We start from the raw sequence: 25,323 nt of genomic DNA, 5'->3' as shown, positions 1-25,323 counted from the left end.
CAGAAATAGATTACCAATGTCAGTACTAGAAATTCCACTGAAAAATATAGAGGTAGTCGGATTCACACCGGAAGATAGTTGCTAGAACAGGATTTGTGCTCCAAAACTCAAAGTAATCAAAGAATATGAAGTTCAGAGGCAAATTAAGGTGTTGGATCCACAGAAATGTTTCATCACAAAAGCGACCATAGATGTTAATCTCTCAGAAAAATAATTCAAAGTGGATTAAATACATTGGTCATTAATTTATAAACTTTTATATTACTCAGGTCCTTTAAAATGGTTACTTAGATGGCATTTTAGCTTCTCAAGGCTGCAAATATTCTGGGTTCTGATGATGGAAGAAATAATCACCTCTGAAACATCGGTAAACATCTACCAGACTACACGGCGGAAAACCCAGAAGACAGCCATCTTCCTTTTAATTAGGTGGTTAACGAAGTGTTATAACTAGGCAGGAACGCATAGTAACTTATTTTGAAACACAGCACTGACCCAGGTACCCTGAAGATACGATCTCATGAACCTCTCGTACGCTGTACGCCCGTCGGACAAAGTGAGTCTTTAGGAACACCTATAATCTGTCACGTGTTCAAATGACCACCTGTTCGCTTCTGCAGTAAAGGAAACCTATTGCGCCTTGCTATGTAGGCAATACAACAAACTCAAGTTCAATTTAATTTGTATACATCGCAGGACAAGACGTGAAAGTGCAGAGGGTTTTGTCAGTCTGCCTATCTTTGGCTAAGTATTATGGTGCACAAAAGGGTTATTGTTTTGAATATAGTTAGATAATATTTGACTGCAGTATTTGAATAAACCCTGTACCATATGATGTGACATTCGACTTTATTCTACATCAAGGCATAATCTTTTAATATTTCTTCGAAATTTGCCTTCATTAAATGAACTTTTAAATATCATATTTCTTTCTATGTAGTCTTTAGTTTTGAAGTTTTACAAAAATGTTATATTATTATGATTATGATATCAAAGCATTAATGGCGGTTCGATATATGGTTTGCATTACCACTATATAACTGAGTAATAATTAATTTAATAATGTAATTGTAAATATAATTATTTAATGTAGTCCCAAAATATTATTGGCGAGGTAGGGTTTGAACTCGTAACCGACATCAAAATACACAGATCATGATATTCTATTTTAATATAAAGCCTTAATTGGCATGTGTAGTCCTGATAAGCGGCCGACAGCAATTGACTCAATGTTTTCGTGATATTATTCTAATTTAGTCAGGTAATTGAATTATAACAATATCAGACTAATAAGTTAACGTACGTAATAAAGATATAATGTTAGCCTTTCCAAGAACCAGCTATGCTAAGTAGGTTACGAAACTTCCTATCCAACAAAATACAAATTTCCTAAGCACTAGACACGTGGACACGTGTTCATCTGAGTGTCTCAACGGCGAAGGTAACTACATGTTGGTCTACAATTATGTCATTATTTGTGAAACCCAAATTACACAGGCTACCCCAAATATATATATATATATATATATATATATATATATATATACACACACATATTCACTGAAAGGAATGAAGACATTTCAATAAACTAAACCATTATATACGTCAGCATTGGCACTTTGTGAATTAGCGAATCCAGATTATAAGTGTTCAAAATGAACATCGTTAGCTTCGTGGCGCAGTTGACAGCGACAAACAAGTGTCTGAGAAGCGACCACCAAATTTGATATTCTGTATACATCCTTTTTTAAACAGTCTTTAAGATTGTAAATACTTGGAAGGGGCGATACATACAATATATTAGTTGAATATTTTGTATCCCTCCGTAATAGTTAATTAACGTAATGAAAGTTTAAAGAAATGTTTATAGATAGTCAATAACATGCTTACTTTCATGATATATAAATTTTTGTTATATTATTTGTAAAATCTGTGTGAAGTACATCTTTAAAGAAATTTAAAACAAAAGAAGGTACTAAGATTAAATAATTTGATTGTTTAAAGTCTTTCTTGAGGCGTTAGTAGTAGCCAATCTAGTCAAAATATCCCTGTCTTTTATGAAATCGAAACTTCATTGCTGTATTAACAAGTGTCCGCCAAATCTGGGTCAGATTAATTCAGTCCACAACCTCAAACCCTATTTCGTTAAGGTCCATTTGAATATTATCTTACTTCTACACTTAGCACCCCTCCAAAAAAAAATTTTCTTTAGGTTTACGAACCAAAATTTTATAATATATAGGCTGTTATATTCCTTGATTTTTGGTTTTTTTGGGATCTTGTTCACCGTCTGATGTTATTGAACACACAACGCTTTGAGGATTGTATCTGTCCTCGTCTTCAGGTATGCTGAAGGGGGCACCTACTCTGTGGAGTCCGTTATAATGAGCTAATCTCAATGTATAGCTCATTGAAAGCACATACATATAAACATGAAGGTACCGAGTTGATTTAATAGGAGTACAAGTAGACTGATTGAAACCCAACAGATCTTTACTAAAGGATGGATAGAATATGTTTGAACACAGGTCATAACGTTTTCATAATTGAAGCAGTTATTGAATTAAACGCATAAAAGTACCAATTACACATTAGTTTTAAATTATGTCTATGCATATATAAATTACGTACATTTATATTTTAAATGGGGATCACTTTAATAAACTTTACACATTTCTAATGATTTATTAAGCATATTATATAATAAATATTTTTATTAACAGTCATGCCCTAAAAAGTTTTTATTGATGGTGAAAACATTAATTATTATCTGTGACACGAATAAAATATTTTCCTTTGAAGAGAATCGATCCAGGATGTCGATTATGGACATGAATATCACTATGAATCGAGCTACATCTCTTCTTGATCGACTGGTGAATTCAATATATTTTAAGATGGCTGTCTTCTGGGTTATAGCGCCGTCTGGTAGACTACATCGCCCTGATGATGGAGGCAGCAAGGACCTATGAAACGCTAATAAACTTGTACCAGAATACACGGCGCTATAACCTAGAAGACAACCATCTTCGGACTTACCACCATGAAAAAATCAAATCCTACTCAACATATTTTGCTTGTGTCAAGTTGAGATAAAGCCTGAATATTATCGATTAAAGTGAATAAGCATATTATTTTAAATTATCTATTCTGCCAAGTTAGTTTGATAAGAGTGCGAAAGAGCGAGTCTGTAATCTTTGTTTCCACATTTTACAGCGCCGATAAAACAACTTTACTGCAGGCATATGGTTCAATGTTTTGACAACTGTCCACATTTCACAGAAACCATGTGTGACCTAACCTCTCACTGAAATGTAGTGGAAAGTATTTTCTGTGTCTTATTCCATCATAGTCCTAGCAAAATAAATATATTTTTTTTCTCCTCAGCACTTTGCGTCGGAAAATCTCATTCTGTCTTTTTTTACTCGGGGCGAGATACCAAATTTCATAACCATACAAAACAATATATAACTAACTAACTAGATGGCTTACCGAACCCGAAGGTTCATCACCGAATTAACCAAAGCCCTCCACCGGACCCTGTCCAGGGCCAACAGAATCCAGTCTCCTTCAACTCCTATCTCCCATAGATCCCGCCTGAGATTATCCTCCCATCTACGTCTAGGTCTCCCCAGCAGTCTCTTCCCCTCAGGCTTCCCAAATAGTAAACCCAACCAACTAGATGGCTTACCGAACCCGAAGGTTCATCACCGAATTAACCAAAGCCCTCCACCGGACCCTGTCCAGGGCCAACAGAATCCAGTCTCCTTCAACTCCTATCTCCCATAGATCCCGCCTGAGATTATCCTCCCATCTACGTCTAGGTCTCCCCAGCAGTCTCTTCCCCTCAGGCTTCCCAAATAGTAAACCCAACCAACTAGATGGCTTACCGAACCCGAAGGTTCATCACCGAATTAAGCAAAGCCCTCCACCAGACCCTGTCCTGGGCCAACAAAATCCAGTTTCCTTCAACTCCTATCTCCCATAGATCCCGCCTGAGATTATCCTCCCATCTACGTCTAGGTCTCCCCAGCGGTCTCTTCCCTTCAGGTTTCCCAACCAGTAGCCGGTGCACAACTCTTGTCCCATCCATGCGCGCTAAATGACCAGCCCATCTCATTCTTCTCGTCTTAATCACCCTGACAATATTGGGGGAGGAGTACAGATTTTTAAGCTCGTCATTGTGCAGTTTTCTCCACGCCCCATCGTCTTCCCTCTTAGGCCCAAATATCCTCCTCAACACCCGATTCTCAAGCACCTGCAATCTGTGTTCCTCCCTCTGAGTGAGAGACCATGTTTCGCACCCATACAAAACAACAGGCAAGATTATTGTTCTGTAAACTTTAATTTTCAGGTTTACAAAACAATATATAATATTGATAATGATAATATGAATTTTGACGCAGTGTGGACTCACCGGTAAATGTCAGTGTCCCAGAGGAACCATCTACAACAACATCAGTATTAAATAAACTTTTTAATTAAACGCCCCATATTTCGTGTTAACAATTTTTTTTAATGTTATCCTTTAGTTTTGTATTCCGTCTTTTTATCGTCACTTGTTCTCACTTGCACGTAAATGCAGCAAGTTATAATAAAACTGGATTAAGTTGTCAGTTTTTACGCAATATTAATTTCTTGCTGTTATTTTAAAAGAATTATTCGATCTGGAATAGTAACCACAAACAAGCAACAGCGCCCTCACTACTGTGACGTCAACCGAAAATCACACCACTCACTTGAGAAACCCATATGCTGCATAAATAATAGATACTGAATGACGAATAAAAATGAAAGGTTATGGAGGGAGGAGTATAATATTCTGCATTAAATTTTGAAATAATACGAACGTTCCATAGACTTTATAATTTAACCCAAACTGCATTGTTTTATACAAAATTCCATCAAAAGATACTTTCCAGACTTAAAACAGTGTGATAAATGTACATTTTACATAAATTTGTGTACTATTTTAAAAAAATTGAACTTCTTTGATTACATGTAAAAAAAAATTTGATATTTTGCGACCCTTTCGTAGTACTTAAGTTTTTCAAATGTTTTGTAAACAAATAATTACACGCATTTCAAATCTTCCGCTTATTTATGAACACCCTGTATAATGAAGCCACTTATCGTGAAAGATAAAGAAATCGAAGGCAAGGGTGTAAAGTCAAAAGAACAATTCTTTCGTCTCTGAGTAAAAAAGGAAAAGGAAAAGAATTGAAAGTAGATTTTTAGGATTTTGAAATGGCAATCTTTTGGCGAAAAGCTGGTTTACGTTACCCGATTCTCTCTAACAAAGCTCTCAAGCTCCTAATCTTGTTTGACACTCAGTGCGTGTCTCTGTGAGACTGTTTACTTTTTCAGCAGTGGGCAACATTAAAACGGAGACAAGGAATAACTTGATCTTAGTCATGACTTGAAATGTGCATTAGCTCTTACCCTTAGACCAGGCATGCAGAGGTACTATAAGCCTTCACACTTCAAAATCCATATGAAAAATCTTGTTAATGATGTGTTATCATTTTATGAATAAAAACCTGATATATAATCAGTTTAAAATAAAATGAGTTTTCAATTTTTTTTCAAGAAATGTATTAGAAATCTGTTTGTTTTTAATGTATTTTATATAGATTATTTGTGTGGGTTCTAAACTTGGTTTTATCGCATTTAGGAAAGATAGTCTTAGATGGAAAGATAATATTAGTATGGTTAGAAATATATGACGCGAAAAGGTTTATGGATTGAACTGGCTCAGAACAACACTTCTGTGAGAATAATAATAATGCTACCTTTAGATTTCCACAAAATTCGGGAGATTTATTTACCAGTTAATAACTGTCATTATCACAGAAAAACCTGATTTACGACTTCATCTGATTAGTTTATATATACGCGGCCATTTTCAGATAATTTCCTCTGCAAGAAATTAAAATGAAGCCGTGGTTTATTAAAATTTACAAAAATCTTACACCCACGTTTATCTGTTTAATATATGATATTCTATATTCAAAAATCTGTTTATTCATAAGAAGGTCATTTGAAAGTGTTGTGTACTCCATATATTCTGTCAGTATTTGAAGCTGATTGTCAGATTCAACGTCTGACTGTGCTTGGCTTCAGCGCTGAAATTCTGATATAACAAATGTAAGAAATGTTTAACTACGTTTTTCAAAACAATGTCGATAGTTTGTGGACATTTAGCATCCAGCTGTGTTCTCACATCTATCTGCGGTACGTTTTTAATTTATTTAAAACTTTTACTGATTTCGTTTAAATTTATTAAGGTTTGCCATAATAAATTTTTTATTAAATATGGATCTCTCTACCCTGAATGTAAATTAGAATCAAAGTATAATTTGTTATTAACTGTATTATTATATATACAGGAGACTGGAAATCTGATTTCGACGAAACGCTGTACTAATGTAACAGATATTTCACCTCGCTCACATTTCTTAAAACAATAAATTATTTTATATAAGAATTTATAATAAGATTAAAAATAATTAAATACTGGTCTAAAGCTCCTTATTTAATATTAGCCATGATAATAGCAGACGTAGAGACCAGTCTCTGACGAAAAACCTTATATATTTTCCTGTTTCCGTTTTAGAAATGTCACGCAAACGTAACTTAAATATTTCGTCCACAGTTTTTATCTAACTGTTAATTACATATACAAGAATAAATACCCGTTGTCATTCTATAAAGAATGCCTCACTTACAGCTTATAAAATTCATCTAATAATGATATGTACCAAAATAACTTGTTGCCATCATGAAACCAGGATGAATCATACATATCTGATCTGATTGACTGTGTATGCAAACTTGCGTAAGTAATTTAGCTAATTGCGTTACTCTTAAAGAAATATTTAGTACTCCAGAATTATGTTTAATCGAATGACCATCCAAAATCAGGCCTATTGTAATCCAAATTTCGAACTTAAATCACTGAATATGAATTTTTAAAGAGGTAATAAGTCAAAATGTATTTTGTGGTAAAAAGAATGATTGATTTCTGCTGAAAACTTGAAGGCAGTTTTAACCTAAAATACTGCCAATAATAATGCTAGACTTTCTTTTAGTATTTACGTAATAAAAATGATATTAGTTTTATAATTAGTGATTTATAAGAATGATTTTGAAGTAAATATTTTGGAAGAACTTTATAGATTAATATAAATACAGCGATCCTCAAGTCTATTAATGGTTATTGAATTATTTTCATTTAATATAGTAGACAATGAAGCACACGTAGATTAGCAAATGTATGTTGAAGTTCGTATTTCAGTTTTTAGTTTACAAGTTTGATTTTCCTTTCATCGAGTGTCGCATATGTACTAAAATGTTATTAAAGTTAAATAATGTGAAATCAAATGAACTTTATATTAACATATATTTCTACAAGTCAATATTGCTTTACTAAGAAGATGCTTAGTTTTGTCAATTGTTTTACAGTAATTTTGGAAATATTTTGTATTTATTTATAATAAAATTTGTAGCTACTAAATAATAAACTTTCACTGTGATATTAAACATACGAATTTGTGCAATAATACGAACAAAAAATCTTACTTATTGTCCAACTTCTTTGTGTGAGTAGTAATAAGTTAATTAACGATACAAATTCTGTTACTTTTAAACACGTTGAAAAAATGCATGATAATTAATTAATATTTTATAAATATTGTGTAATGATTATAAAGTGACGATATTTAACGCTGAGGGACTCACCATATTAATCCTGTTTATGCCGTTGGTCCATGAGGCTGATTAACTGCACCTGTTTTTTTTATCTCGGTAGATGATTCGTCGGATGCCAGTTGTAACTTTTATAATCACGTTTCCTTTCAAATCGAATAAAAATACGGTACGGTGTTTGTCCCTATATACAGCGTCAAAAGTTTCAAATACAATCTATAATGTTTCACGCGTGTCGCCTTTGCGGCATCGAAATAGTCCAACAGTACACATCAGAGTACAGTGTCATACGCCGACAGCTCTGCCTACTTCATACAGAGAATGGCAAGCTAGTGTCACTACGGTCAGGATCCATCTCTCCCCTCACCAACCACCACTCGATCCACACACACACACACACACGTACATACAAACAGCAGAGGCGCACCCGATCGGAGAATGCACAAACCAAATTATCGATTGATATGTGAGGTTATGGCAAAATGGGGATGATGGTTAGAGGGGTTCTTAGGGGGGGAGAAGGATGTGCAAACACGAGATGAAATTCAATTTTAGTACATCTGCCTTACCAACAGTCGTGTGTTTCCAGCTTTCCTAGCCAGGCTCTAATTTTATATATATATATATATATATATATATATATATATATATGTACGTTTCCCTAAACCGAAGGGGGAGTTATAAATTATAACTGCTGATTAAAACTCGAATAGAAATGTAATAAGACCGGATTATTTTTTTATCACAAAGCGACAGGAATTTGTAAGTTTAATGTGTTAAACGAGAATATTACAAACTAATTTAATCTTAAAATTTAATAAATTTATTTGTAATTTAAATGGCAGTTACAGCGTCACGCTTTGGTAAGTGATAATACGTCGTGGTTTACGGATTCGATATCAAGACATTTGAGGTTAAGAAAGGAGAAATATGTTTGGTTTAAACTATTGGATACCCGGATGAAACATATACTACTTAAAAGGAACGCAGAAGAAAATACAAAACAATGAAATAACAGAACAAGTGAATGAATTAAAGCGTAACAAAATAAAACGTGGGAAAAAAAAAGAATAACGCCAATGTGAGAGTAGGTTCAGATCTTTTGATTCTCTGAGACAGAAGTGGAAAGAAACACGGTAGAATGTAAGTGGCGAAAAGGGAGAATAGCCCGTAGTAGCTAAGCGGACGAGAGAGGCGAGCAGAGAGGAAGAAGCATGTGACGAAATGAAGGAAAGACAATAACACACACACACAGACGGTTAAAGGCTACAAAAAAAAAAAAAAAGAATTGGCAGTTCTGTTGTCAGACTGACACAAGCGAAATGAACACAAAACGACGGGCAGATACGCGGCCCATACAAATGCCGGAGATAACAGATCGGCGGATGCACAGACAGGTGAGAATCGCATGTATACGAAGAATATACAAATGGACATGAAGACCGATACACAGCCCATATGAACCACGAACGGACATGATGATAAAGAGATAGCCAAATACAACACAGCCATTTACGAGGAGTTGATAGTCACTAAGCTAGCCAAGAAAATTCTCTTTTGCGGTACCTTAAGTTTCGTCGGCGTGTTCACAAGAGCGCGCCACTTGCTACTATCCTAGGCCAAACGAATGCGGCCCACAACTTCGCATTTAAATTCTGTGTGATCCTTTGTTTTATTATTGTTGTAGTCTCTTTGATACAAGAAATTTTTATTTATCGTATATTTAATTATCATAAAATTCTTTGGACAACGAATTATGAATCCCAGTCTTTATTATTTTCACCTTGTTATATTTAAATATACTCGTTAGATTCCTGTACTCTAACACCATTAGTCTACAATGTTGTTCACTTGATGACAGCAAATTTTCACACCCATAGAAAGTAACGTAAAATTATAGTTATATTTTAATCTTAACATCCCTAGAGGAAAGTGTGCAAAAAAAAGAATGTTTCTGAACTCAGTGGTAAATAGCTCACTGCAGACAGTCTGGATACACAGACAGGTGGATTTTCCATTTATTTATTTATTTTTATATTTGTACACGTACATACGACGACCGCTAAAGATGGCGACTGACTTTTAACATTTGCCTGTAATGTAACGTGTTACAAATCGAGCATTACACAAGTGAAGACAGCGAACGGAGCCGCTCACGCTCGCGGGCGCTCCATCGTGTTGTCGGTTATTTCGCGAATCCGTTTGAGTGTTACATTACAAGTCAGTCAGTCAGTCGAGCGGCGTCGTAACGAGCATTCACGAGTTCTTTAGATAACAGTAGCGTATTAAATGAAACAAAGATAACACAACCTCCACGTCCGACATATTGAATGAAATGAATGGAGCACACATGAGCACAGTCGAGCCGAGCGTTCAAAACGAGCATTCGATGCGCCACACCAGTTGTGGTGTAATGTAACATGCTCGCCGCGAATGTTACATTACGAGTAAATGTTAGTCAGTAGAGAAATAGATGCATTCTATTCCACTCACAGACGATCGGAAAGGCAGGCAGAGGACTGCAGAACTACAAATTGCAAGAGAAATTGTATATTAATATATTTTCTGACTTTCTCCTCGACTTAATAATTTCTATGCTTTGTGTTTCCATTTCCTGTATGTTTTATTTACCATATTGAGTATATTCGGAAAATAAATTTATTAATTTGTTTGCATCTTTCTACCACAAATAAAGTTAAATTCCCCTTACTTCGTTATTGAAATTTAACCTGTCAGTTACTGTCAGATTAAATTGATTGTTTTAAGCGAAAATTTAGAACCGGGATAATTCGAAATTATTTTATGTTCAAGGGCATTTTGATAAATACAGTAAGCACATATAAAACTAATATAAATTAAATATAATAGGGAAGTAGCTGTGATTGCAATTTACCTAAAATTATATAGGCCTAGCAGAGAAACTCAGATAAAGTCTTTCTAGGCGTAAGAACATTAAAATAAATATCAATGAAAAAAAAATAATTATGTTACGTCGAGAAAGGAATATCTCGTATACAGATCTTAATGAAATATGTATATTAAATATATAATTTGCTTAATATGAGGTTTAATTTATTTAAACATATACATATTTAAATATGTTTTTATGTATTGTTTCTGGAGCTATGATACCTGATCTGTTCCGTCATTCTTGCTACCTATGTGCTATGTAATGACGTTTTCAGTCCAATCCATGTTTTAAGTTACTATACCAGCAATTGTTTGGAATGAAATAGGAAAATTACGAGAAATCTGTTGGGAGAGGCTGAGACTCGAGCCTAAAAGTAAAAAAAACATGACACTCATAATTAAGTCACTGGGTTCGATACGACTTTTTTTTTATATTTATCGATAATAACTAAATGAAACTCTTGGAAACAGATTGACGTCATCATTTTCATCATCATAAATCTTTGAAGATATCGGACGAATATTTTGAACACCTAGGGATTTTATTCCATATTTGTCACACCTGTTGAAGCTTATATTACTGACAATAAGATCTCCAAATGTAAACTATAATATTACGTATTTATTCTGGTAAATATTGTAATTACCGTATATAAATTTGTATCGCAATTATTCTACTGTTGAATGCTACCTTTATTTTCATGAAGTGATTAATTTGACAGTAGCAGTTGAGAGAAAAACACTAACCTCAAAAAATTTATAATTATCCTAGGATAAACACAGATAAATTAAGATAGTGTAATTGCGTCATATTGTGAATAGTCTAACAATTATTTATTTTCATCCGTCTTATCACAATATTTAAAATTTCTTATAATTAAGATAATAAAATATTATTGATGTTCCATATCGATTGATCGATTTACACTTTGGAACATCCTTTACACAACATGTTTCAGTTTTTATAAAACCATCTTCAGGTGTATAAGATTTTCGAACTTAAAACTCAAATATTATTCCATTTGGTGATGTGATGGCATAAAACATCACCAAATGGAATAATATTTGAGTTTTAAGTTCGAAAATCTTATACACCTGAAGATGGTTTTATAAAAACTGAAACATGTTGTGTAAAGGATGTTCCAAAGTGTAAATCGATCAATCGATATGGAACATCAATAATATTTTATTATCTTAATTATAAGAAATTTTAAATATTGTGATAAGACGGATGAAAATAAATAATTGATTGACAGATAAATTAGTTGACACGCGTGTTTTCTAATATAACCAGCCGTCTACCTGATACGTCTTACAGAGGAGTTTGAGGCGTTTGCCGACAGATTGCAGTTAATCCTCATTTTGAAACAACAGCATTATGAATGGCTTTATTAGTTTATTAACTATGAATTAAAACATCCTGATCGTTACCTTTTATTTATTATTAATGATTAATGTACCTTATGTATTAACGAGATATTGGTTCATACGTTATTTAATGTACTATATCAACTGCAGACGTTAAAAAGTGTGAGGACAAGTTTTAAAACAATATAACCTCATACAGTGTATATTATAGGTACATTTAAATTTTATATATCAAGCACAACATGAATAAAGACATTTTATAGTTTTAAGCTAAGGTAATTTGAAACACATAAGTGAATTTTATTATTGAATATTGAAACTTATTGCGGTAAAAATATCGAAATGAGAAAAAAATATTAAGTGGTTTTCAGAAAAAGGCCAATGTTTTCGAAATAATTTTCTAGAGCATTAACAGAAATTGACTTGCAATTTCATAATGGCAGTTACAGTATGCATGTTACAATGTTTTGTGGTTATGTTTACCAGTGGATAATTCTCCGATCATAAAATCACAAAAATTCTAGGTGTATTTTTCTCGTGGATATTAGCAGAAATATTATCTTGGCATTGTTACAATAACTACATAAATCACGTAAATCCTCAGATGTCATAACTGTGTTAGGTAGTATTCGAATTGTTTGAACCACCGAATACAAATCAAATGTATTTGCCTCAGAGCCAAAGAGATAGAGAAACGAGTATATTCAATGCCGGATAAAGATAAGCGTTAGTAGCTGGCACAGTATCTTCAAAATCAATGTCAGTTTGATATTGACATATTGGTTAAGTATATACTTTCAATATGGTGTTAGCACCTATTTTTATTTTGATATTATGAACATTACGTCCCTCTTCTTCCTGTTTTTGTACTAACAAACACATTCATATCAAACAGAATAAGCAAACTCACACGTCAGCGCGAATAGAGATCTAAATAAATCTATTGGATCTCAACTCCACATTATGGAAGCAAGTAGTTTGCATGTTAAGCAAATAATAGTTCTAGATCTACCTGGTAGATGGCACTGAAGTATTTGCAGCTGAGATATATGCTAGCACACACGTACAAACACAGCGATTTTTTAATTTAAAAATATTATTAAACATATATTACTTAGGCTGTTGTTAATTTTACGTTTATTTCATATTTGAAATTTTTACTGATATGAGGTTATATCAGATCTAAAACTTCTTGACGATGGTGAAGAGTCAATTGAATAAAAATTTACTTGGATATTATCCATCGTCTAGTAAATATAAAACGTAAAACGACGTTTCGGAGATGGGACTCTATCTATCTCCGGAGATAGGGATTAGCTCTATCTAGTGGGCCCAACTGTGTAGGAACCTGAAGACGGAGATAGAGTCCCATCTCCGAAACGTCGTTTTACGTTTTATATTTACTAGGCGATGGATAATATCCAAGAATTTTTTTACTGATATGAGGTTATGTTCTTCTGGGTTTTGACGCCGTGTAGACTCGTCAATTACCAGCCGTAGCATAATTATATTTAATACTTTGTCATTTCATAACATACGAAGAATCAGAATATGCTAATAGAGTTTTAATTTCAATTGCAGCTTTAAACCGGTAACTACATCTGCATAGCCCACTTTATTAAAACAGGTAAGCTTCTTAAGGCACGGTCCATTATATGGTAAAATGTGTATACAAATTAGCAGTCATATTTGTTAGTTTCGAACCACCTGAAGATGACCAGCTGAGATCGAAACATGTAGTGTATTATTTACAAAAATTGAGTAGATGGACTGTAAACCTAATGCTAACAGTTTTTCAACAATCGTGTTCTATGCCAAAAGATTAGTTTTAATTTAAAACGGAATTGGGATTTGTAAATAGAAAAATTAATAAAAAAGATATTTTAAATCGACTGTGACACCACAACGTTTCTTTCTCACACCTCTCGTACTTTCGTATACAGTAGTTCCTGTTATTACCGCCAGGGGTTTCGTCGATGTTTCCGGGTAACAGACATATCTTGACAAAACTCAATCAATTCAATAATGCTTAAATTCCGTGTAGTGCTTACATTTATATTTAGCACTCATTAAAGCTTATTTCTGCAGTAAATAAACATCACAAGCAACAAAGAAATTAAAACAAAAATAATATTTTCGGAATCCTTACTCCTGAGTACAAATGAAGCCTGTAACAGGATATCACAGATTGTGCACTAATTAACTTCACCGTATCAACCCTTTGTTTATATAAAACTAGAGCAAGGCGCTCCTTTCGGAGCGCCTCGGGGGGCTTGGTCAAATTTGTAAAACGCAACCAAACTTGTGTAAGAAACTAAACTACCCCCCCCCCCCGAATGGAGGGTTAAAACATTTTACCAACCCCCTTCGGGGGGGGGGGGGTTGGTTGCGTTTTAAAATCTTTAGTAATACACTAAAGTAACCTCCCCTTCGGGGGGGGTTAGTTTAGTGTCTCATTCAAGTGTTTTAACCCTTGAGTAAGAAACTAAACTACCCCCCCAATGGGGGTTAAAACACTTGACCGACGAGGGGGTTGGTCAAATGTTTAAAAAACAAACAGTTCTTGGTCAGTCAACTTTCTACGTACAGCCCCACCCCTGCAAATCTTCGTCTTAAAATCGATCATAATAGTTTTCGTAATCGTAATATATCGAATGAGTATCAGTTTACCTTGTTGGTGTTGGTACTTCAAATACTTGATAACGTCTTCTTTCACTTTCCTGATGTTTTAGGCCAACTGTCAGTTAATTTTCAATAATGCGATGTGCTCTCTTCTGTAGCAGTGATAATGCGACTGGCTTCATAGTTTTTGATCTCTTTGTTTTGAATCGTTATATTTGTTTACTCGGCATTGTTGTGTTCCACAACAATGCCGTGTAAACAAATATATGTTGACATTGTTGATGACGTCATTTTTTGACGACAAATTAATTGGCGACAACGAGGAATCACAAATTTTCATAGTAGAGAAGATATAAGAAGATATCAATATAATATTGGTCTAGAGTAAACAATTTAACTACTGCATATGAATCGCCTTAAAGTAAGGCTATTTTGGAACATGTCCGGTATTGGTGAATTTGTCTGTTACGCAGTAACGTTATGCAAATCGTGACATATTTATATAAACATTGTCTGGACCTACACAAAATAACATATGACACAGGTTATACCTTATTCTATACGCGCAAACTAGGACAAAGTCCTTTCTGGTTTCGGAATGCTGATTATCAGAAAGTAAAATGGACTATATGAATTTCGTAAATGAATTTTAGCCGATGTTTATGGTTACAAACATATGAATTAAAATGAAAAGATTTTTGCGCTGAGATTTCACCTTTGCAGAGAATCTCCTGTCTACCAGACGAGTTACGTGATAAAATATTGAAGGGTGGAAACATAGATGTGGCGCTATCTCTTGAATGAATTTATTACTAACTTGAGACCGAGCGCAGTGGCTCAGTCATCTTTTATATGAGAACAGCAGCAGCTACCCCCTTTCTACTGTTGAAGAGCATTTGTCATTGTCCTTGATTATAGGTACCCTTAAAAAAATACAGATGCTGTCTTCAACAAAAATTACAAATTCGAAAAGTCTCGCTGCATTTACTTTTTATCAAACCTAATTCCGTAACTTTAATTTTACCAAGGTCTATTTAATTTTACTTGCAAATTATAAAAAGCTACGCCCACATATTAAAATAATATTACGTATTGTGGTCCATCAGATTATAAACATAAATAGATGGCAGTTTGAATAAAATCACAAAGTCAGAACAGAATTGAAGTGTGGAAAACACAATGTATAGCCCTATCACTGTTCAAGGTTTTTAACAGGACGTACATAATTTATCTACAAATCTAAGAACTTCTACGGCAATCGAAATGGATACTCCGTTTACACAAAGTGGTCTAAAATAATTTGAAGAGTTTCTCAATGGTAGTATTGCGTCATGCTTGTGCCCTGGATAACACTCTAGGCTCTTCTTGGACAGAAGGTGTGAAAATGACCTTGAAATTAATGCTACTTTGCAAACACGATAGAACTAAAGTGTATCTCACCGTCTTCATAAATAATAATAACCTTCATCCATTTCATTCTCAACGGCGTGTCAGATTTTGTGCTGTACTGCGGATCAATAAAGTTCTCACACGCTAACGTTGACTTGAGAACTCTCTCTCCACAGCATCTTTATTCCCGCTAAATTTCACAACAATAAATTAATATTAAGTTTATAGAATAATAACTAAATATACATAAATAGGTGCATTTAGGGAAAAGAACACAAAACTGTGACTGAAGAGTTGTTTATTGCAAAATAATAAACAAATTGCTAGAGAAGTACAAAAGTAATTGTTTTCAGATAAGAGAAACGATAACATACAATGATAGATTTGAACTGGAATATATTTAGAATATGGTGAATTAGAAATTCTAAATGAAATGTGGATTGGACATAAAAATTAAAGATGTAAAAATTTAGATATCTGTCATGTGTGAAGTATAAATTAATAACTAGTACTTACAGTTCTGTGGGCCGTCATGGTTCCGCCTATTGTATGATCACTGTAACAGTGACTTAATCCACTCGTACCCGTGCCCATTGCAGATTCACGCAATCGCCAACAGATGGCTGCTGTAAACAAACAAGATGGCAGCGGTCTAGAAGATAGAATTGTAGTGCGTAGTGATATTAATTTAATTCTTGTGTGTTAAATTCGTCATATTCAGTATTCGTAGACCCATTGTGCTCCTAATTTGTGTATGAAAACTCACAGTAAGTAATGACAGTACGAAAAGCCTTTACCATATCACAGGTTCCGTTTTGTTGATGATAGCTTACGAGCATAAAAGACACATTATACATAAGGCCAATGGTTTATTGTGTGCATTTTTCCTTGTGAAATTGCTACATTTACTACATTTAATTGACTGAGGATAGTTTGAGTGGTCAGGTTTTGTTGTTGACAGTTATGATGTTTAATGGTTAATTTATTATAAATGATGAGCTGCCAACCATTGTGGAATCTGTCAGTTCTTTGTAGTCAAAGTTTGTCTAAATAACATTTAAAGAATAAGTTTACTCTAAAAGAAAAGACAATACACTTCTATTGCAAAAATCAAGTTGTTAGTGTTAAAGAAATAAACACTGTTTATTCTTAGAATCATATGGAACCCATTTGTATATTATACACACAAAATACAGTGTTATAAGGTTGTTAAAGCAGGTGATGTGTATGGTTGCCACTGGGCTGTAAAATGTTGAAGACAAGATTGAGGACATGGCTGTTGTTAGAGAATGTAACAAACAAACTGGACCAAGACTCAACATACAGTGTTGACGATGGGCCTTGTCCTCCTCTCATGAGGGAGGTTACTTGATGTATTTTAGGCATTTGGTAGGACTTCTTGAATGAGTAATCAGCATGACACAATGCGTCTGCCTTTACAGGACAGCACAACACAGAGGGTCATGGACGAACGTCCATTCCTTGACTGGTATTTGAACTCATGGTCCCAGTGTCCAAGCGAACAAGCCCTATGCCTCGTGGTGACTGTGACTGGCGTATAATGATACTTCTCCATTAAAGAAAGAGCATTATGACCAAGGTTCATGAAATTTATGTGCCTTCCAGAAATTTTTAATTTATTGGAATCAAATATAATGTAATTTGCTTTAAGTTAGTTAAAAATGACCATAACAGAATTTGATTTTAAGGTCACTGTAAAAGTCTCTATCTTTTATCTAATAGTGTTGGTGCTGCTGTCACGTAACACAAAAGATTCTTGCCGTTTTCATGTTAGAATTTACAATTCACAAATTAGAATTTTATTACTGTTTGTAGGAACAGTTATAATATTCCACCACATTAAATTTTGTGTTTATTCACGAATTATTAATAATAATTTAGAATATCGCTGTGTTATTACTTTCAGTTAAATTTACCTCAACAGAAGTTATGAATATTTGAAATATCTCTTATCATGCAGATTCTGTTTTGATATCAGACATGCAGAATGTAGCATTTGGTTCGAGATATATTGACCGTAAAACTGTTTTCCTACTGACTTTGTTTCGTGTATCATATTTAGATAACTGCTGTAGTCTGCTCTTACAATTGCACCGCAAGTTTTTGTAAATTTGTGGTCTGCGCTAAGAGCAACATTATATGGGTTCATCTGCGGGGATAAAGCCATTTCGAGTATGATGGTGCTATTTGAGTTGAACCCTATAGAAATAATATGTTATATATGTATAGCTTGTATTCTACATTGTAATTGACAAGTTGTGTTTTAAGTACATAAGATGCGTCATCATTCTCATTGGAAATCGGTAACTTGTTATGTAAGATTCCATTTTGCTTTGTCTTGGCATCTCAGTAATCTTTCTCCACCAGAAGACTGAAGAGTTGTTGTTATAATAAAACATGTAATCTGTTCAAAATACCCTGGGAGAGCCCGTCAAAAATGTTGTGCTAGCCATTCTTCTAGTGCAATAGGCCCTCGATATACTGCCAAACGGAAAACATTTTCTTTTAAATAGCCTGCTGAAAGCTGTCCATGACAGTGGCTGAATCATTATACCAATCACTTGCACTGACTTTTCAGAATTTCAGGGGTACTCCGGTTTTCGTTACTGGTCACACAGAACGCGATAGGTTCCATAACCTATAAAAAATTAGAAGGCGGGGAATGTTACGGAAAACTGTAAAAGGTGAAGAAATTTTTTTTTTCAAGGCCTGGATGAGTGTTTGCTTGCATTGACTAAAATAGTTATGGGGACGTGGGTTAAAGTTGAACTGAAGGCAAGGGAAGTTCAGAAATCGTTCAGTGGATGACCGAGCCCAAGGTCACCCATGTATTTGATGACCGTATAACCAATATTATGTTGAGGATCGCCCATTATCTGATGTACCTGCTTTTGTTATAGGCGTACGCGACATTTCTGTTCTAGGTTGTTTCCCTCGAAGTGATTGGATGATAACTGACTGGTTAGGCATATTTGTCGTTTTAAGGTTATTTCTGTCTTTGTATCAGAGTGATTAAGAGCATTTTCTGTTAAAAAAATATAGACGAATATTCAGATATTAATTGCTGGTAGTAGACGGTCATTACAGAATTACCCAATACGTTTTTACTTAACAACAATTATATGTTGTTCTAGAAGAAACATTACGTTGACGACGTGTATCTAGTGAAGACATTGAAATGTTTAATCCTGTATGTGATGCAATAAACGTAACAGTTGTTAATTTATGAATTACCAGATGTACATTCTGATTTACTTCATAGCCGTATTATGTAAATTAACTTGTAGATCTCATGTATAAGCCAAAGCTGTTGAAATTGTCTTTGGACGGCTACAGAGTGTCTTCGTCAGTTCATAATAATCAACTATGATCTCTTCAGAAATTTTGCTCAAGTAAATAAAAAATATATATTTGTCGAAGTCTGAAGATTTGTTGGCGATGGTGCGTTATAATATGTAAGATTATTATTTTGGACTTTGTCCCATCGTCTAAATTATAAAAACTAGAATGTTTTGGAAGATGAATTCTGATTATGCTAGATTGGTCCAGGTCTAAGGCTTACCCAACAAAATAATACGTACACGTTCGGAATCAGTAAAAGTGAATTACTGTTTCAATTAATTTCGTACACTAGCGTTGGTTTTAGAATCTTGTGCTTTTAACGTCTTTTTTTAAAAAAAATCCAATTCGTTGAAGAGAGAATGCAGAAGAAAAGGAACCAACTATGACTACAATTTATGAAAAATTAATTCGGCAACCATAATATTTCTGAATATTACATTTATTTGTGGGCTTAGAAAGACAAAGTACACACTTTAGCAGAAAATCGTTAAATAAGGTATGACGTCATGAACTGGATTCATGTGGCAGGAGATAAGGGATTGTTAGCTTCTCAAGACGAATTCTCATCCGATCGAAGGAGTTAGTTGACTTGATGGTTGGTATTTATTTCATATTTAAAGCATAATTGTAACTATCACACTTCAACAATCAGCAACTTTTTATTTTTTATTTATGATTATTACTGTGAACAAGATAATTTCCTTAAATCGCGATAACTATTTTATATTTATAAAGGTAAAATGTGGTGTTTTCTTTTCGGTACGGACTGGATTCTTCAGTATCATGTAAACGAGTTTCGGCTTTGGTTGTGAAAAAAAATTATGTGCGTAGTAATGCTGGTACATTATAATTACAAAACAGTGTCTCACTTGTGGGTCCATTGTCATTCTGTTTGGATTTCACAGATGCTTTGTTTGAGTTCCGTTTGGATGGTTTATTTATTTTGGTTTTAAATTGTAATTCTGATACCAGCACATGTAATATAATTGACTCACGCATGCTGTGTTATATTGAAGCAGGTGGCGAGACACCTGTGCTATCACGTCATTTCTCGTCTGCTTGGGATAAAACACACAATCTGCTCTTATAATTTCATTTTATATTTTCCAACATGTTCCGTTTCTTTATCGATAGTCGAATCGTTTCTAAACTTCGAGCCATTATTAGAGATACTATAGACTTCAGCTCGTAACAGACTGGCGTTTTATATGAATTTGTCTTCCCAAAATACGTACTGGTATTTTTAATGGTTTCAGAGATTTTGAAATTATTTTCGTAACGGAAATTTGTTGTACGGAGTATTACGACTTTTATCCAGTAATATTTTATACCAACGTCATCACATAGAACAGACATGTCGTCAGTATTTGGAAGTGGGTTAGATTGAAAAAAAGTAATTACCACTTTACATATATTTGTTTGATCCGATAGTTTTGTGTGATACATATTGAGTATATCGAGAGAGAGAGAGAAAATATACAGCAGATGCAGCCTATAATAAAAAACATTTATCTTGTATTAGTCTATTCATACAAATTGCAGTTTTCGATATAATAATTGTTAGATACTAACTTGGACTCTTACTAATATACGTATAGGTAACGTACATATTCGTGATATTAGCATTGCGGTTTGCTTTGAATAATATTTTCATGGTCTGTAGCCACGGTGGTCTAGCGGTTAGAACGCTGGGCTTGTAATCCTGGGGTCTCGGGTTCGATTCCCAGCGGTGCCCGAATTTATAACTTGTGTTGGGCAAGGCCGTGGTCTAGGCAACACGGAGTTTTCCTCCGTGGCATCCCAACAATTACTCCATTCACACACAGAAGAAGGCAATGGCAAACCACTTCTGGATCATCTGCCAAGAACGTATATGAACAGGTCCCAGTCCGAGAAAAGGATGGAAGGATCCTGTTCATATGGACCTGTCGTCAGACAGAACACTAAGTAATAATAATAAATGATCTCATGGACGTAATAGTCTGCTAAAACGTCATTTCCTTGCGTAAGACAAAAATTCAAAGTGTTAGATTCCTGAAACATGTATTAACGTATACCAGGAGTGTTAACATTAATGCAAATTGTAACAAGGGATGACACTTGTGGGATGTGGGGAGCGGAAGTTATCAGCTGCCGTCAAACCTTCCCTATATCCACTGCCAGCTGTCGTTAGCATCCATTTTATTTGTCCAGTTAACAAAACACTGTAACGTTAATTTTTCTGTTCTGTTAATGGCATTCGAATCGTGATCCAGTACCGTTTTGTTTGATTTTCATGTCATCTTGAGGTGTCTAAAAGTATTTTGATTAAATAAACAATTACATCCTATGTTTATTCTTGCCATCTGGTACATCTATTAGTTTTTTAGCCAACGTGTGAAGTATAAACACGAGCCAGGGTAGCTCAGTCAGTATAGTGACTGGACGGCCGGGGTTCGATCCCCGATGGGGGCAGATGATTTTTTTTTTTCCCTCTAGCCTCTGTGTCCAGACCGGCTCTGGGGCCCACCCAGCCTCCTATCCAATGGGTACCGGGATCCTTTCCCGGGGGTAAAGCCGGCCGGGTTGTGATGCTGACCACTCACCCTCATCTAGTGCCGAGGTCAAGAATGAGTAGGAGCTATACAGTCTCTCCCCCCAAGCGCCTACGTGGCGTGTAGCGGGACAAACTTTAACAAAAACTAAACGACATACATGTATAATACATTTGTTTGTCTGTTTACTTTTGAATTGCCGAGATGGTTTATTTGTGGTTTAAAATACGTATTATTTTCTCTGTGCTGACGTTAGATTTATCCGACACATAACATTAGGCCTTACAAGGTGATGAGTATTACTTAATGGTAAATTCTTCCGCGTTACCTGGAGAGGAGAGAAATTATTCCCGAATTTTAAGGTATTTACAGATGACTTTCGTTATACGCGGGGGAGGGGTTGATTTCCCGCGAATCGTCACGTATATCGAAAACGAAAAAAAAAAAAAAATGAAATGTTAAACGTATAAAGTGATATACCGTGTGAGGTCTCAATTTGTAGCCCCCCCGAAGTCAAAATGGTGGGGTGAATCAGTGATCCTGTGCGCGGCAGCGTTTACCGTGGATGCGGATTGGGTATTGATTATCCTCAAGATACTAAAATTAACCCTCGGTTATGTGGAAACGTGGATAGTGAAAGCGCGTATAACGAGAGACCTTTATGTTGAATGAACGTCTACTTTAATGTGTTGTTTAGGTTTAAAATGCTTGAAAGTGTTAACGTAAATTAAAGTATAATAAATTACGTTCCGTTTTCTTTGTTATCAGATTCTGGGATAGTTTCCTAATTACGCAAAGTAATCTATTATAAATTAATTAGTATAACCCGTCAAAACTGACGGGATTGAACTGTTTTTTATGTTGGATAGTAATGGAGTTTATCTCAGCGTTTTCTTTTTTTGAAAATCGTATTGAAAGTACAAAATGTTATAAAATTTTTACAAAGCAAATTGATCGTGAAAACATCTTTACTGCTTCTGAAACTAGATTTCTGTCGAACACTGACACAAAACCGACCACCTGACTCCAGGCCCCACCATAGACGCCACCGTAGCCTCGTTTACGTTTCTGACCACCAGAGTTGCCACCGTCAGAACGTGATTACAATTACTTCCGCATTCCGCGAAAGGCGCTCTTTTGCAGTCAAGCGTAGCGGATATTGGCTATTATGCATTTTATTTTATGTGTTTAAGTCAGTGTGCCTTTGTTACTTGTCGATTTAGCGACAGATTTTTTTATGATTTTAGTGACAGACGTGTTTACTTTTTTTACATAGCTATGACGTCTGGTGCTGTTCGCAAACACAAGGACAAGAAAGATAAAAAAACGCACGAAAAGAAACAAAAAAAGAAGAGGAAAGTGAACAGGTCCTTTCGTGAGGAGGTAAAAATCAATATTTTTAAAAGTATTCTGCTTCCATTGCCCATCGAGCTCATGATTAACGTAATATGATATTTTGTTAGGTTAGGTTTCATTTAGTTTTGATGATTCGTGTCTTGGTGTCCACTTTTGGCTTCTGAATTCCGTTTGTATGACTTTTACAAGAGAATGCCTCGAACTGTCTCACGGAAAGATGGTATCTGTAACAGTTTTATCCAATGCAGATTATATTATCTGTATGAAAATAAATGCAAAAAAGTTATTTATAAGTGGCTGGAGGCACGATTCGTATGCATTATGTTAATGTGCGTGCTACGTATCCTACCAATCTCGTCCTCTTTGATTTGATCAGCTGAAGGATACAGAATGTGGTTTACAGCTTCATATCTTGGTCTAGAAACTACTTTTTATCTCATTATTTATGTTTTCCTAGTAGTAACGTAAGATAGTGTAATTGCGTCATATTGTGAATATTCTAACAATTATTTATTTTAATCCGTCTTATCACAATATTTAAAATTTCTTATAATTAAGATAATAAAATATCATTGATGTTCCATATCGATTGATCGATTTACATTTTGGAACATCCTTTACACAACATGTCATCGTATAGGTGTGGGTCAATACTGACCCACACCTGTACGATGACAGTCGTACTTCTGGACATATCGGAACAATCACTCCTACATCTAGGACCGATATGTACATCTGATAAAATTTAAGAAAAACAACACCTCGCCCAAAATTGAAAAACAAATGGCATGAAACATCACCAAATGGAATCATATTTGAGTTTTAAGTTCGTAAATCTTTTACACCTGAAGATGGTTTTATAAAAACTGAAACATGTTGTGTAAAGGCTGTTCCAAAATGTAAATCGATCAATCGATATGGAACATCAATGATATTTTATTATCTTAATTATAAGAAATTTTAAATATTGTGATAAGACGGATTAAAATAAATAATTGTTAGTAGTAACGTAGCATAAATTGAATCTACGAAACAGTGAATTTGTTTCGTAAAATATTGATTTGATTTTGTATATTTTTCTTCGTTGTCTAATATAGTATTTTAAACTTTGTTCTTACTGTAGGAGGATGGAATTAATTATGCGGAAGACAGTGGTGAAGGAAGCGTGAATCTGTGTGAAGAATTACATCCAATTGGTTTTTATATTAATGACAGGGAAGAGATGATTAATCAGATGTTTTCAGTTATCAAAGGTGATAAACTCAGAGCGATGCTTCCTCCTATCCTAAAGGTACATGAACACCAGTAAGATTTGTAGAATGAGAAATGTCCATAAAATGAAGATCACAGTCTAATTTAACTGAACTTTGTGTACAGTTGACTGTGACCTTGAAATCTAGAAAATGTAGTAGTAGGCGTACATTGAAACTTATTTTTGTAGCTATTATTTCGAAAATGAAACATTTGTGACCCCACGTTCATAGGAACATTTTTTGTTTATCCTGGAACACGTACTCGAAGTTTGTAAACATAATTCTGACTCACCCTGTATAACTGAAGTTAATTGAAGGTAGAGGAAAGCTACGTATGGTCACTCAAGGAAAGTATGAATGATTGAATTACGACACATCTCGTTTAGAAAATTTTATGAGCTTGATATTTGTTACGTAGTGTATATTGCCCTATATCTCTTCTAGGATTCAACAATTGATGAATTAAAATCCCATTGTTTGGATGAATTACTTGGAATGTCATCTAAACGTATTCACAGTGTTTTAGAAGGTAAGTAAGTCCAAAAGGTGCAATTGTATTGATGTGTTCTGATCCGAAGGAAATATTTTCCTAATTTATGATTTTGAAAGACAGATCCGGTAGATATTACAGGCTTGTGGATTGTGAATTCAGTAAACTTTTTTAATACTGTATTCCAGGACGAGAATTAGAAACTTCGTCTGACTCTGATGATGCAAGTTCCAAACCAGAAAATGGTAAGTTTGACATTACATCTATAAATTTGTCTGAAAACTGTTTTTAATTATTATTTTGATGCTTTTGAAGAGAACAGTAAAAATAT

The 25,323-nt window shown here is 34.5% G+C and overlaps 2 protein-coding genes across 11 annotated transcripts in view; one reads left to right on the top strand and one right to left on the bottom strand.

Moving 5' to 3' along the window:
* The window catches only part of LOC110831135 (uncharacterized), a 30,930-nt gene extending 16,120 nt beyond the window's left edge, over window positions 1–14,810 (bottom strand). Inside the window, exons 1-3 of one of the 3 annotated variants that reach the window (XR_015536664.1) lie at window positions 14,656–14,810; window positions 10,840–10,985; window positions 9,500–10,234 (exon numbers count right to left, since the gene is read on the bottom strand). The gene's annotated coding sequence lies outside the window, so the exon portion shown is untranslated. Of the gene's footprint in view, window positions 1–7,740; window positions 8,125–9,499; window positions 10,235–10,839; window positions 10,986–14,655 lie in introns of those variants that run through there. The other 2 variants (XM_022066785.2, XM_022066784.2) reach the window with 2 other exon arrangements.
* LOC110831136 (uncharacterized) overlaps window positions 1–25,323 on the top strand; it is a 162,661-nt gene that overhangs the window by 128,898 nt on the left and 8,440 nt on the right. For 5 of the 8 annotated variants that reach the window (XM_022066792.2, XM_022066789.2, XM_022066791.2 and 2 more), the window contains exons 3-6: window positions 23,170–23,276; window positions 24,373–24,540; window positions 24,947–25,031; window positions 25,181–25,237. In XM_022066792.2, coding sequence (XP_021922484.1) covers window positions 23,170–23,276; window positions 24,373–24,540; window positions 24,947–25,031; window positions 25,181–25,237 — 417 coding nt within the window. Of the gene's footprint in view, window positions 1–13,566; window positions 13,613–16,601; window positions 16,764–17,430; window positions 17,597–23,169; window positions 23,277–24,372; window positions 24,541–24,946; window positions 25,032–25,180; window positions 25,238–25,323 lie in introns of those variants that run through there. The other 3 variants (XM_087354344.1, XM_022066793.2, XM_022066796.2) reach the window with 3 other exon arrangements.

The sequence above is a fragment of the Zootermopsis nevadensis genome, unplaced genomic scaffold (genome assembly GCF_977971745.1).
Source record: "Zootermopsis nevadensis isolate Lab colony 2312 unplaced genomic scaffold, Znev_1.0 Znev_ptg000023l, whole genome shotgun sequence".
In the NCBI taxonomy this organism is placed as follows: Eukaryota; Metazoa; Arthropoda; class Insecta; order Blattodea; family Termopsidae; genus Zootermopsis; species Zootermopsis nevadensis.
The sequence above is the reverse complement of the archived record's forward strand: the minus strand, read 5'-3'. Positions and strand labels throughout refer to the sequence as shown.